The 14,466-nt window shown below is 33.7% G+C and overlaps 2 protein-coding genes across 2 annotated transcripts; both read left to right on the top strand.

Moving 5' to 3' along the window:
- Positions 1-1,570: 1,570 nt before the first annotated feature.
- LOC120270156 (alcohol dehydrogenase 1-like) lies at positions 1,571-6,704 on the top strand. The gene is made up of 9 exons (XM_039277177.1): positions 1,571-1,663; positions 1,775-1,911; positions 2,063-2,109; positions 5,064-5,389; positions 5,469-5,551; positions 5,651-5,726; positions 5,808-5,965; positions 6,048-6,209; positions 6,281-6,704. The coding sequence occupies exons 1-9, from the start codon at positions 1,627-1,629 to the stop codon at positions 6,395-6,397; spliced, it is 1,143 nt and encodes a 380-aa protein (XP_039133111.1). The 5' UTR covers positions 1,571-1,626; the 3' UTR covers positions 6,398-6,704.
- A 3,384-nt stretch (positions 6,705-10,088) lies between these two features.
- On the top strand, positions 10,089-14,169 carry LOC120270155 (alcohol dehydrogenase 1-like). The gene is made up of 9 exons (XM_039277176.1): positions 10,089-10,201; positions 10,325-10,461; positions 10,633-10,679; positions 12,531-12,856; positions 12,936-13,018; positions 13,118-13,193; positions 13,273-13,430; positions 13,513-13,674; positions 13,746-14,169. The coding sequence occupies exons 1-9, from the start codon at positions 10,165-10,167 to the stop codon at positions 13,860-13,862; spliced, it is 1,143 nt and encodes a 380-aa protein (XP_039133110.1). The 5' UTR covers positions 10,089-10,164; the 3' UTR covers positions 13,863-14,169.
- The last annotated feature ends 297 nt before the right edge of the window (positions 14,170-14,466 follow it).

Genomic DNA, 14,466 nt, shown 5'->3' with positions numbered 1-14,466 from the left:
TTTGGTATTTGGTTTAGTCAAATTGATTAATCCAACTTGATTAAATTGGAGCGGATCTAATTGAGCATTTGAATTGAACTCATTAAGCTTGGTTGGGACAGATACAATCTTAGAAGTGTCAGTTGGACTGCACCCCGCTTAAAAGATTTATTTGCATTAGTTCCAACCCGGTGAACTCGGGTGGATTCAGTCACAACTCGTGTGAGGTCAGGCACAACATGGTGTGGCCCAATCTTAACATGTTCCGCATGGGATGTTTTTGAATCACCCTTAACATGTTCCGCCGGACCATGATAATCACGCAAGACACCAGCATCTCCACTAGAAACACCCTTATCATGATTCGCCGGACCATGATAATGGCGCGAGACACCAGCGCAACTTCACGTATGATTGCATGCATTGTGGCCGACCACGCTGGGTGAGGTAACATGCTCTAGGGAATATTTTTCGGACCCTCAGATATTATATATTAACATAAGAATCCAAACCAAAACCGCCAAAACTGACAGCTCCCAAGAGCTTGTACGGCATGTTCTCCTTAGATTTAAACTTACATTATTGTCGGCTGGGTTCATTTCATTCCTGTTATAAATATTTACAATTTTAGAAAATATTCTCCGGACACTCACATATTATTAACAAAAGAATCCAAACCAAAACCGCCAAAACTAACAACTGCCAAAAGCATCTATTACATGTTTTCCCTGGATTAAAAGTAAATCTTACACCTCTCCTGTGTTCATTTCAGTTATGGCCACAAATATTTGTATTTTATAATAATATAGCTACATAATTTTTTTAACATAAAAATCACGTAATTTTTTTTTGACTATATTTGAGGCTATAATAACCCTGCTTTTAAAAATGGCTTTCTGTCATAGTATTAGCAGTCACATCAAGATACTCTACGAAACAGCTTTTTAAAACAAATCGTTATAGTCTACGTATCAGTCGAAAAATTTGATTTTTAGGTTAAAAAAAAAATTTGAGGCCACAACTTTATATAGTGCAAAAAATTGACTTAACTAAATCTGATCCACCAGTCAAAGACAAATTCATTTCTTACCCACCATTCATTTCCCTCTGTCTTATCGGCATGAACCATTTAAGATAAACTAACAACAAGGTACAACTACATAAAAACCAGTTTTCAGTTAACTCAACATAGTTAGACTTTAGTCAAGTTCGAGAGTGAGAGAGAGAGAGAGAGCATCCTCGCCGGAAGCAGTTTTAAAACAAATCATTATGGTCTCATGTACAGCTAAAATAAAAGTGATTTTTGGGTAAAAAAAAAATTTTACAGCCACAACTTTGTATAGTGAAAAAAATTGACTTAACTAAACCTGATCCACCAGTCAGACAAATTCATTTCTTACCCACCATTCATTTCCCTTTGTCTTATCCGCATGAACCATTTAAGATAAACTAACAACAAGGTCCAACTACATAAACACCAGTTTTCAATTAACTCAACGGAGTAAGACTTTAGTCAAGTTTGAGAGAGAGAGAGAGAGAGAGAGAGAGAGAGAGAGAGAGAGCATCCTTTTTCTCTATAAATTCATGCAATGCTTAATTACAGTTAGACTTCAGGATTCAGGAATACCTTGAGTTTGAGAGACAATCATGTCAAGCACTGCAGGTCAAGTGATTAGATGCAGAGGTAGATGATAATAGTTTCCTATTTTTATTTATTTATTTATTTCGATTTTATATGATGAGTTTATATATATATATATATATATATATATATATATAATTGTTGAACATGCAGCTGCTGTTGCATGGGAAGCAGGGAAGGCATTAGTGATTGAAGAGGTTGATGTGGCTCCTCCTCAAGCAATGGAAGTTCGCCTTAAAATACTCTATACCTCTGTCTGTCGTAGTGATATTTATTTTTGGGAAGCTAAGGTTTGTTTCTTGGTGTTTTATTTATTTATTTATTTATTATTATTATGATTATATATATATATATATATTTTTTTTTTTGCTTTTTTAATTTGGATAGTTATGTTTACTGGTTTTAATATATAATATGTTGGATTATGTTTTCACTTTTCAGGGCCAAATACCATTATTTCCTCGAATTTTTGGGCATGAAGCTGCAGGGTATTTTGTTGTTTTGAATCAATTTAAAAAATATTTCTTTTTGTTTGTATGATTTATTTATTTATTTACTTATTTATTTATAATAATAATAATTATTATTATAATTATTATTATCATTTGATAATAAATTGGACAAATCACCTACAGAGTGTTATAAATCACTCACGCAGATTGTTAATATAGTTGTTGTGTTTCTTTAAGGTTAAAATATAAGGTGTCAATTGAGCAAGGTGATCCCACATGTTGGCCCATTTAATTTTTAATTTTTATTTAAAAACAGACCATTTTTAAAATCATAAAAGTTTTAAGTAGTAAATAGGTAAAATTGCTAATGTTGGGCTAGCCAATCTCTCTACTCTCATGCGGGGTCACTTATTCAAATTTTACCAAATATATAGTAAGCAAAGGTTTCTAATGCATGTCCAAGAGATGCTAAAAAAGTTCCCTGTATAGAAGGATGCTTATAACCAAGGTTGTCGATCCGCGCCTGAATGACCCTGGCCATGCCCGGGTGTCGGGGTCGATAGGCTCACCCGGCTCAACCCGACTGAACCCCAGTCAATAATTAAATATAAAAAAATATTATAATGATTAATAATAAGCAAATATAATATTAAATCCATAATTATATTATAAAAACCTACTCAAATTTGATATTTAAATCGATAAAACGATCTTTATATACAGAGTAGCTTTTCTAATTTCTATCATTTATTTTTTTATATTTTTTTAAATATTTACAAATTTAATATATTAATATATAATTATCAAACTTCTCTTGGTGTTATTTATTTATTTATTTATTTGTTTATTGGTTGATTTTGTTAAAATAAATAAGAAATTTAATTCACTAATTCTTATATCTCAATTGTGTTTTTATTTTGTTTTAAATTTTCTTATATTTTTTATTTAATTAGAATACTTTAATTTTATATTTTTATAATAAAATTACACTCATTTATTGTTTTATTTTCTTAATAAATTAAATTTTTAGAAAGTATTTACATAATACATTAATATATTTTATTTTTAAATGTTAATTTTTGTTGGTATATATATATATATATATATATATATATATATATTGTAATTCTATTTATTGATTATAAATTATAAATTAATATTAATAAATATACACGATTTTGTGGTTTTTAATGAGAAAAATAATAATAAATTATTAAATATTGTAAAAATTAAACATCATGACCCGATTGACCCAAATGGTCAATCCGGCTCCCTGATTGAACCGTCTCGGTCACCCAGGGTTAACACCGGATTTTTTTAATACCCGGGTCATCAGAGTATCTCTACGCCACATGGCCCGCCCTGGTTTTTCCCGGGCTGAACCGCCGGGCCCGGTCCCTGATCCGACAACATTGCTTATAACCCAATCCTCATACCACCAAAACAATGTTTGGTTAGAGGAGTGGGGAGAGTAAGGGGGTTTTTGGGGTGTAGTGGGCGTAGTGGCTGTTTGGTTGTAGGAGTGAAGTGGGGTAAGAGGGGATGAGGAAGGGTGAGGCACCCCTCTTCACCTCTCATAACCCACTCCCCAAATTGGGGTCTTTTGGGGAAAGTGGGTGTTTGTATTTAATTTATTTTTTGTTGAATGATATGAAATATCAATACTGACTTTCACTTATTTCAATTATTTTTATTATATTCTTTACTTATTAAAAACTCCATTCTTTACTTATTAAACTTTTATGAAAAACTAAACTATCCTTTATCAATTTAAGAAATTATCATAATATCTATTTAAAATTTAATTTCATTTTTCATATTATAGTAATAATAACAATAATAATATAAAAATATAAACAAATATAAAAAAATTGAATAATTATAGTATTGGTTTAAAAATAATATTATTTTTTTATAATAATAATAATAATATTGTACAAATAATATTATTAGTAATATTAATATTAATATTAACAAAGTTTGTTCAAAATAATCTCAGATATGTATAAAAAAATTATTATTATCAGTTTTATATAAAAGGACAAATTAGTAAAATACACATTACATCTCTCCTCACTCCTCACTCCCTCTACCAACCAAACAAAAAAAAAAAAAATAGATTACCCCTCCACACTTCTCCATTGAACCAAACATAAAATTTTTTCAAACCCTCCATTCTCCTGTCCTCCTTACTCTCCCTCACTCCCCTCCCCCTCTGAACATAACAAGGGGCAAGTGAGAGCATATGGCCAGAAAATTAATTTTCGATTGTGCACACACCCCTCATTATTGCACTTATCACATTTATCAAAAAATAAATAAAAAATTGGTAATGTTTTTAAACATGTACAAAAAAGTATCTTAAAATAAAAAATCTGAAATATATATATATATACCTGTCTTTTGGGGATGTTCGTAGATTTTCATCTGCAGACATCACTCAGGAATTGTTAAATCTTAGATATATGTTGATCTATCCCTAGGCAGATTTTCATCTGCAGACATCTACCGCTCATTCCTCACTAGTTCGCTTATTGAGAACGTAAGCAAGTGACTTATTTTACACAAGCAAAATATTTATTTATTTTTTATTGTAAGAGTTTATCTATACATATATAAAAAAGAGGCTTTTTCACATGTTTTATTAAAAAAATATTTAATAAATTAATGTAAAAATACCTATTATTCACTGGTGCACATAAACCCATAAACCTATGGGAGGGGGAGAAGGAGGTGGTTGATTGGTTGGTTGTAATAGGATGGTGGGCTAAGCCCATGTCATATTAAAAAAAAAAATCATTGATCAAAATGATGTTTTCTTGAATACAAAGACAAAAATTAACATTTGGGAATTGGACATGGACCAACGTGAATATATTTGTAATCTATATACATTAGACACCAAACTGGCATTTTTTTTTTTGAAAATTAAAGAACAGATCAATTGTTAACTCTTACAGTCTAACATTTCTTTTTATTTCTCATGTTAGAATTGTTGAGAGTGTTGGAGACGGAGTTACTGATCTTAAACCTGGTGATCATGTCATTCCGGTACACACCGGAGAATGTAAGGAGTGTATACATTGTAAGTCCAAGGAGGGCAACATGTGTGATCTTCTCCGGGTAAACACAGGCCGGGGAGTGATGATCAGTGATGGGCAATCCAGGTTCTCCATTAATGGAAAACCAATATACCATTTTTTAGGAACATCGACATACAGTGAGTACACTGTTGTTCATGTCGGTTGTGCTGCGAAGATCAACCCTTCAGCTCCTCTAGATAAAGTTTGCATTCTTGGTTGCGGGATTTCATCAGGTGAAAAACTCTTGGTTCATGTTTCCATTCATTAACTGATGCATGTCATTGTTGCTCAAGTTCTTTGTTTTCTTTGAAGGTCTTGGTGCTGTTTTGAATGTAGCAAAACCACCAAAGGGATCATCAGTTGCTGTTTTCGGCCTTGGAGCTGTTGGACTTGCGGTGAGCTATCTTTCAATGATATAATTTAAACTAGCTTAATATAATACGAACAAATAAGATCATATATATCTAATGATATTGATGATGATTCACAAATAGGCGGCCGAAGGGGCGAGGATTTCAGGGGCTTCGAGAATTATCGGTGTTGATGTGAACCCGAGAAAATTCGATCAAGGTCTGTGAATTATGATGTTCTTGATTGAAGTTCTACTTGGTTCATCTGGCTTGATAAACAGATTTGCTTGCATTTCAACAGCAAAAAATTTCGGTGTCAGCGAGTTTGTGAATCCAAAGGATCATGATAAACCTGTGCAAGAGGTTATTGCCGAGATGACCGGTGGGGGAGTTGATCGGAGTATTGAGTGCACCGGAGATGTTGATGCGATGATATCTGCATTTGAATGTGTTCATGATGTATTTTTCTTCGAACTCTTTTTTTTTCGTGTTTGATTTCGCTCGTATGCTTGTGAATTGTATGGATGATTTGATATCTCAGGGTTGGGGTGTTGCTGTTCTGGTTGGAGTGCCGCACAAAGACGCCGTCTTTAAGACACATCCTATGAATCTGCTGCATCAGAGGACACTTAAGGGAAGCATCTTTGGAAATTATAAACCGCGAACCGATCTTCCTGCTGTTGTGGAGAAGTATATGAACAAGGTGAAGATTGAAATTTCAGAAATCATTCTCACATTGTGTTATCTAAGTCCTTGTTCTGATAACTGATTCAGGAGCTAGTACTGGAGAAATTCATCACTCATGAAGTGCCATTCGCCGAGATCAACAAGGCTTACGAGTTCATGCTCAATGGTGATAGTCTCCGCTGCATCATTCGCATGGATGGTTGATCTGATTACCTTGGAAAAGCTAGAAAACGTACAGTTCACAGTAGGCTAATTAAATGCCTACTAGTGGTACCTTTCTCAGCTTTCCCATGTAGTGCCCCTAATATAGAATAAAACCAAGGGCATTATTGTCATGAAAAAGAGTCATGTATGTCTATATATAAGAGTCAGTTTTAAGGCTGAGATACTAAGCAAGAACCAGGGAACTTCTCTTGAAACATGAGTGTGGTACTCTAATAAGCTTCTTATCAATAAAAGTCAGTTTCTCTTTCATAAATAAAATTAGCAATAGTAGATTTCTTTTCTTTTACTTGCATATAAGCTTATGGTAGCTTAGGGGGTGTTTGTTTGGTAGTATTTAAAACTCCTTGTAGTTGGAATTACAAAATTCTTTGAAGTAAGTTGTTTGGTTAGGTGGATTGAAAAAAGCAACTGGAGTTGCAAATCCTCTTTAGTTGGATTTTGGTGGATTTGGAATGAAGGAATTAGGAGAGGCCAAGAAGATATTGGGCATGGAGATTAGTAGAGACAGAGTAAAGGGCACAGTGCATCTGAGTCAAAACCAATACTTGAAGAAGATAGTACAGCGGTTTGGCATGGATGAACACACTAAATCAGTTAGTACTCCTCTTGCTTCTCATTTTAAATTGAGTGCTAATCAATCCCCAAAATCTGATGTCGAAAGAGATTATATGAAGAAGGTACCTTATGCTAGTTTAATTGGATGTCTTATGTATGCTATGGTATGTACAAGACCTGATATTTCCCAGGCTGTTAGTATGGTTTGTAGATACATGCATGATCCAGGAAAAAAACACTGGGAAGCTGCAAAGTGGGTATTGAGGTACATTAAAGGCACTATGGAGGTTGGTCTGAAATTTGAGAGAAATCATGAAAATGATGACAGATTTCTCATTGGCTATGTGGATTCGATTTTCTTTCGGTGATCCGGACAATAGGAGGTCTACTACAGTGGTATTTGTTTACTTTGGCTAGTGGGCCTATCAGTTGGAAGTCTACATTACAGTCTATTGTAGCATTATCTACTACAGAAGCAGAGTATATGGCAACAGCAGAAGCTTTGAAGGAGGCCATTTGGATACATGGACTGATTGCAGACTTGGGGTTTAACCAAAAAACAGGGTGGAGGTATTTAGTGATAGCCAGAGTGCTATTCACTTAGCAAAGAACCAGGTTTACCATGCTCGGACTAAACATATAGATGTTCATTTTCATTTTGTTCGTGATATTATGAATGGTGGGGTTATTTTTGCTTGTAAAAATTCATACAAGGGATAATCCTCGCGATATGATGACTAAGGTCATTGGTGGTGCCAAGTTCAATCATTGCTTGAACTTGGTCAACATTGTGATTGTTTGAATTGTTGGAGATGCGAGAAGGAACTTGTGAGATTGGTGTGAGATTTCATACTAAGGTGGATGTCGATGATGAGATGGTTTGTGATGTGGCTTGCAAATCTCGCCAAGGTGGAGATTGTTGATTTGGGGCTTAAGTTGGATGACTCGTTTTGCATTTTCAACCCTATATTATTTTATATGGGTTGATTTGTCATTTTACTTATTTTTGAACCCATTGGCCAATTTTGGAATAACTTAGGGGGTTATATGAAACTTTTTCTTGTTTTTCCCCCTTTCTATGTGTGTATTGCTTGTCATTGAAAATTAAGAGGGTTTTCTTGCTGCTCCGTGGATGTAGGCTTGATTGAAAGCCGAACCACGTTAAATTCCTGTGTTCTTGTGCATTTTTATTTTTATTTTTGCATATTTCTATTGGTTTTTCCACAACACGTAACTTCGGTGCTATCGGATTGTAGTTAGGGATATGATCCTGCTAGTCATTATCGATCCATTCTTGTCCTTTCTCTTGTTTGATTCAAGGACTATAAGGGAACGAGGCAAGAGTCAATGAAATCCAAGTTTCTTTTTTGGAATAAAAGACCAGATTTCCAGAATGTAGTGCCATTTAAATCCTCGAGGAATAAAATCTCATAAAGGGGTTTTGAAGCAGCCCTATACAAGTCGGCTATACTTTCATTACTTTTGTGAGGAATTTCAGTAATTGAATCTGTAATTCGGATAGGCCTTATTGGGGCCATGAGCAGGCTTGATTTGAACCAATTTGGTATTTGGTTCAGTCAAATTGATTAATCCAACTTGATTAAATTGGAGTGGATCTAATTGAGCATTTGAATTGAACTCATTAAGCTTGGTTGGGACAGATACAATCTTAGGAGTGTCAGTTGGACTGCACCCCACTTAAAAGATTTATTTGCATTAGTTCCAACCCGGTGAACTCGGGTGGATTCAGTCACAATTCGTGTGGGGTCCGGTATGACATGGTGTGGCCCAATCTTAACATGTTCCACATGGGATGTTTAGAAATCACCCTTAACATGTTCCGCCGGACCATGATAATCACGCAAGACACCAGCATCTCCACTAGAAACACCCTTATCTTGATTCGCTGGACCATGATAATGGCGCGAGACACCAGCGCAACTTCACGTATGATTGCATGCATTGTGGCCGACCACGCTGGGTGAGGTAACATGCTCTAAGGAATATTTTTCGGACCCTCTGATATTATTAACATAAGAATCCAAACCAAAACCGCCAAAACTGACAGCTCCCAAGAGCTTGTACGGCATGTTCTCCTTAGATTTAGAGACATTTGGATGAGAACTTTTAGAAAACCCGTAAGTCTTTTTATAAGTTAAGACTTCCTGGGTTCAAAGATTGTTTGTATTGGGCTTTTCGAGAAAGAAAAGCTGAAAAAGCGAAATGCTTTTTCGTGTTTAGTGATGAGCGATCACGAAAAAGCTTTTTTTAACTTATTTTTACGAACTCTGTTTCAATACAAACACAAAATATAAAAAGTGCTTAACTTACTCCGAAAAACACTTTTTTTCCGAAAGACTTCTATTAAACTTAAAAAGTCTTTTTGGTAGTTCAACCCAAATGGGCCTTAAACTTACATTATTGTCGGCTGGGTTCATTTCATTCCTGTTATAAATATTCTCTTTACAATCTTGGAAAATATTCTCCGGACACTCACACATTATTAACAAAAGAATCCAAACCAAAACCGCGAAAACTAACAGCTGCCAAAAGCTTCTATTGCATGTTCACCTTAGATTTAAAACTTACACCTCTCTTGTGTTCATTTCAGTCATGACCACAAATATATATATTTTATAATGATGTGGTCACAAAAATTTTTTAACATAAAAACTACATAATTTTTTCTGACTATATTTGAGACCATAATAACATGTTTTAAAATAGCTTCTGGTGCCATATTAGCACCACATCAGTACACTCGGCGGAAACAATTTTAAAACAAATCATTATGGTCTCATGTATAATTAAAAATAAAAAGTAATTTTGGGTTAAAAAAAAAAATTTGTGGCCACAACTCTATATAGTGCAAAAAATTGACTTAACTAAACCTGATCCACCGGTCAAAGACAAATTCATTTCTTACTCACCATTTGTTTCTCTCTGTTTTATCCTTATGAACCATTTAAGATAAACTAACAACAAGGTACAACTACATAAACACCAGTTTTCAGTTAACTGAAAGGAGTAAGACTTTTGTCAAGTTTGAGAGAGAAAGAGAGAGAGAGAGAGAGAGAGAGAGAGCATCCTTTTTCTCTATAAATTCATGCAATGCTTACCATTCTTCTTTAATATATAAAATTACAGTTAGACTTCAGGATTCAGGAATACCTTGAGTTTGAGAGACAATCATGTCAAGCACTGCAGGTCAAGTGATTAGATGCAGAGGTAGCTGATAATAGTATTCTATTTTTATTTATTTATTTATTTATTTATTTCGATTTTATATGATGAGTTTATATATATATATATATATATATATATATATATATAAAATTGTTGAACATGCAGCTGCCGTTGCATGGGAAGCAGGGAAGGCATTAGTGATTGAAGAGGTTGATGTGGCTCCTCCTCAAGCAATGGAAGTTCGCCTTAAAATACTCTATACCTCTGTCTGTCGTAGTGATATTTATTTTTGGGAGGCTAAGGTTTGTTTCTTGGTGTTTTATTTATTTATTTATTATTATTATTATGATTATATATATATATATATATATATATATATATATATATATATATATATATATATTTTTTGCTTTTTAATTTGGATTGTTATGTTTACTGGTTTTAATATATAATATGTTGGATTATGTTTTCAGGGCCAAATACCATTATTTCCTCGTATTTTTGGGCATGAAGCTGCAGGGTATTTTTGTTGTTTTGAATCAATCTAAAAATATTTCTTTTTGTTTGTATGATTTATTTATTTATTTATTATTATTATTTGATGATAAATTGGACAAATCACCCACAGCAGGCAGATTGTTAATATAGTTGTTGTGTTTCTTTAAGGTTAAAATGAACATAATTATGATAAGGTGTCAACTGAGCAAGGTGAGCCCACATGTTGGCCCATTTAATTTTTAATTTTTATTTAAAAACAGATCATTTTTAAAATCATAAAAGTTTTAAGTAGTAAATAGGTAAAATTGCTAATGTTGGGTTAGCCAATCTCTCTACTCCAATGCGGGGTCACGTATTTAAATTTTGCCAAATATATAGTATGCAAAGGTTTCTAATGCCCAAGAGATGCTAAAAAAAGATTCCTGTATAGAAGCATGCATGTAACCCAATCCTCGTACCACCAAAGTTATGTTTAGGTGGAGTGGGAGGGGTGAGTGAGTGTTTGGGGGGTGTAGTGGCTATTTGGTTGGAAGAGTGAAGTGGGGTAAGAGGGGGGTGAGGAAGGGTGACTGGGTGAGGCACCCCTCCTTACCTGTCATAACCCCCCGGGGTCTTTTGGAGGAGTGGGTGTTTGTATTTTATTTATTTTTTGTTTAATGATATGATATATCAATACTGGTCTTCATTTATTTCAATAATCTCTATTATATCTTTTACTTATTAAAAACTCTATTCTTTGCTTATTAAACTTTTATGAAAAGATTAAATTATTTTTTATCAATTTAAAAAATTATCATAATATCTATTTAATATTTAATTTCATTTTCATATTATTATTATTGTTTTTAAATATTTTAATGTAAAGATTAATAATAATATTATTTTAATAATAATAATAATATAAAAAGATAAACAAATATAAAAAAATTGAATAATTATAGTATTAGTTTAAAAATAATATTTTTATAATAATATTAATAATAATATTATTATACAAATAATATTATTAGTAATACTAATATTAATATTAACAAAGTTTATTCAAAATAATTTTAGACACTTATAAAAAAAATTATTATTATCAGTTTTATATAAAAAAGGCAAATTAGTAAAACACACTATATCTCTTCTCACTCTCCTCACTCCCTCTTCCAACCAAACTAAAAATATATATTGATTGGTTGGTTGTAATAGGATGGTGGGCTAAGGCACGGTCCAGTTGGCATCTTAACAAAGGACAAAAACGTAATTTTATAAATCAAAGCAAATATATTCAAAAAAAATTGAGAAGAGCAAAATGATATTTTCTTGGATTCAAAGACAAAAATTAACATTTGGGTATTGGACATGAATCAAAGTGAATATATTTGTAATCTATGTACATTAGACACCAAACTGCCATTTTGAAAATTCAAGAACAAATCAATTGTTAACTTTTAGGGGTCGTTTGGTTCGTGGTAATAATATATTACTACGTAAAGAAATTACTATCATAATATGGGGTGGGAATGTTATATAATTGGGAATATTATGGTAATTTGATATAACTATTTTGGTTGGAAACTCTTATTACCGGTAATATATAGTTCATTACCGTATTTGATTCATTATAATCAATTTGGTAAAATATAAAAAGTTATTACATTATCACGGTAATCAAAGATAGACACCAAATTTGATGGTAATAGGATTACTAACTTTTTTGGTAATATTCTCATGTTGGTAATGTGATATTATCATCAGATTACTATCGGTGCAATGGCAAACATAGTAATATTTTCAAATTACCACATAACACATAGTAATTTTTCTACATTACAGCGAACCAAATGGTTCTTTACAAGCTAATATTTGTTTGTATTTCTCATGTTAGAATTGTTGAGAGTGTTGGAGATGGAGTTACGGATCTTAAACCTGGTGATCATGTCATTCCGGTGCACACCGGAGAATGTAAAGAGTGTATACATTGTAAGTCCAAGGAGGGCAACATGTGTGATCTTCTCCGGGTAAACTTAGGCCGGGGAGTGATGATCAGTGATGGGCAATCCAGGTTCTCCATTAATGGAAAACCGATATACCATTTTGTCGGAACATCGACATACAGTGAGTACACTGTTGTTCATGTTGGTTGTGTTGCAAAGATCAACCCTTTGGCTCCTCTTGATAAAGTTTGCATTCTTGGTTGTGGCATTTCATCAGGTGAAAAACTCTTGGTTCATGTTTTCATTCATTAACTGATGCATGTCATTGTTGCTCAAGTTCTTTGTTTTTTTTGAAGGTCTTGGTGCTGTTTTGAATGTAGCAAAACCACCAAAGGGATCATCAGTTGCTGTTTTCGGCCTTGGAGCTGTTGGACTTGCGGTGAGCTATCTTTCAATGATATAATTTAAACTAGCTTAATATAATACGAACAAATAAGATCATATATATCTAATGATATTGATGATGATTCACAAATAGGCCGCCGAAGGGGCGAGGATTTCAGGGGCTTCGAGAATTATCGGTGTTGATGTGAACCCGAAAAAATTCGATCATGGTCTGAATTATGATGTTCTTGATTGAAGTTCAACTCGGTTTATCTGATTTGATAAACAGATTTGCTTGCATTTCAACAGCAAAAAATTTCGGTGTCAGCGAGTTCGTAAACCCAAAAGATCATGATAAACCTGTGCAAGAGGTTATTGCCGAGATGACCGGTGGGGGAGTTGATCGGAGTATTGAGTGCACCGGAGATGTTGATGCGATGATATCTGCATTTGAATGTGTTCATGATGTATTTTCCTTCGAACTCTTTTTTTTTCGTGTTTGATTTCGCTCGTATGCTTGTGAATTGTATGGATGATTTGATATCTCAGGGTTGGGGTGTTGCTGTTCTGGTTGGAGTGCCGCACAAAGACGCCGTCTTTAAGACACATCCTATGAATCTGCTGCATCAGAGGACACTTAAAGGAACCCTCTTTGGAAACTATAAACCGCGAACCGATCTTCCTGCTATTGTGGAGAAGTATATGAACAAGGTGATGATTGAAATTTCAGAAATCATTCTCACATTGTGTTATCTAAGTCCTTGTTATGATAACTGATGCAGGAGCTAGTACTGGAGAAATTCATCACTCATGAAGTGCCATTCGCCGAGATCAACAAGGCTTACGAGTTCATGCTCAATGGTGATAGTCTCCGCTGCATCATTCGCATGGATGGTTGATCTGATTACCTTGGAAAAGCTAGAAAACGTACAGTTCAAAGTAGGCTAATTAAATGCCTACTAGTGGTACCTTTCTCAGCTTTCCCATGTAGTGCCCCTAATATAGAATAAAACCAAGGGCATTATTGTCATGAAAAAGAGTCATGTATGTCTATATATAAGAGTCAGTTTTAAGGCTGAGATACTAAGCAAGAACCAGAGAACTTCTCTTGAAACATGAGTGTGGTACTCCAATAAGCTTCTTATCAATAAAAGTCAGTTTCTCTTTCATAAATAAAATTAGCAATAGTAGATTTCTTTTCTTTTACTTGCATATAAGTTTATGGTAGCTTAGTCTTTATTCCCAAAAATGAAAGAGAGGTACATGGGTTTATATTGTCACAATCCAAATAAATAACGCTAAAACATCCCCAGATTAGTAAGATCAACCTAAGTATGAACCCTATGATATGAAGGTATTATGGTTACTTAGATGGAATCCGACACTAAAGTACCGGCGAAAAGTACCCGCGAAAGCATGAGGGCCATGAGGGGAAATAGTAGCGTAGGTATGATATGTGTCTTACATAGAAGCAATAAATAATATCTTTATCCTTAGGTAGTC

The sequence above is a fragment of the Dioscorea cayenensis genome, chromosome 10, assembly GCF_009730915.1.
Source record: "Dioscorea cayenensis subsp. rotundata cultivar TDr96_F1 chromosome 10, TDr96_F1_v2_PseudoChromosome.rev07_lg8_w22 25.fasta, whole genome shotgun sequence".
In the NCBI taxonomy this organism is placed as follows: domain Eukaryota; kingdom Viridiplantae; phylum Streptophyta; class Magnoliopsida; order Dioscoreales; family Dioscoreaceae; genus Dioscorea; species Dioscorea cayenensis.
Note: the sequence above shows the minus strand (reverse complement) of the source record. Positions and strands in the feature narration are given on the sequence as shown.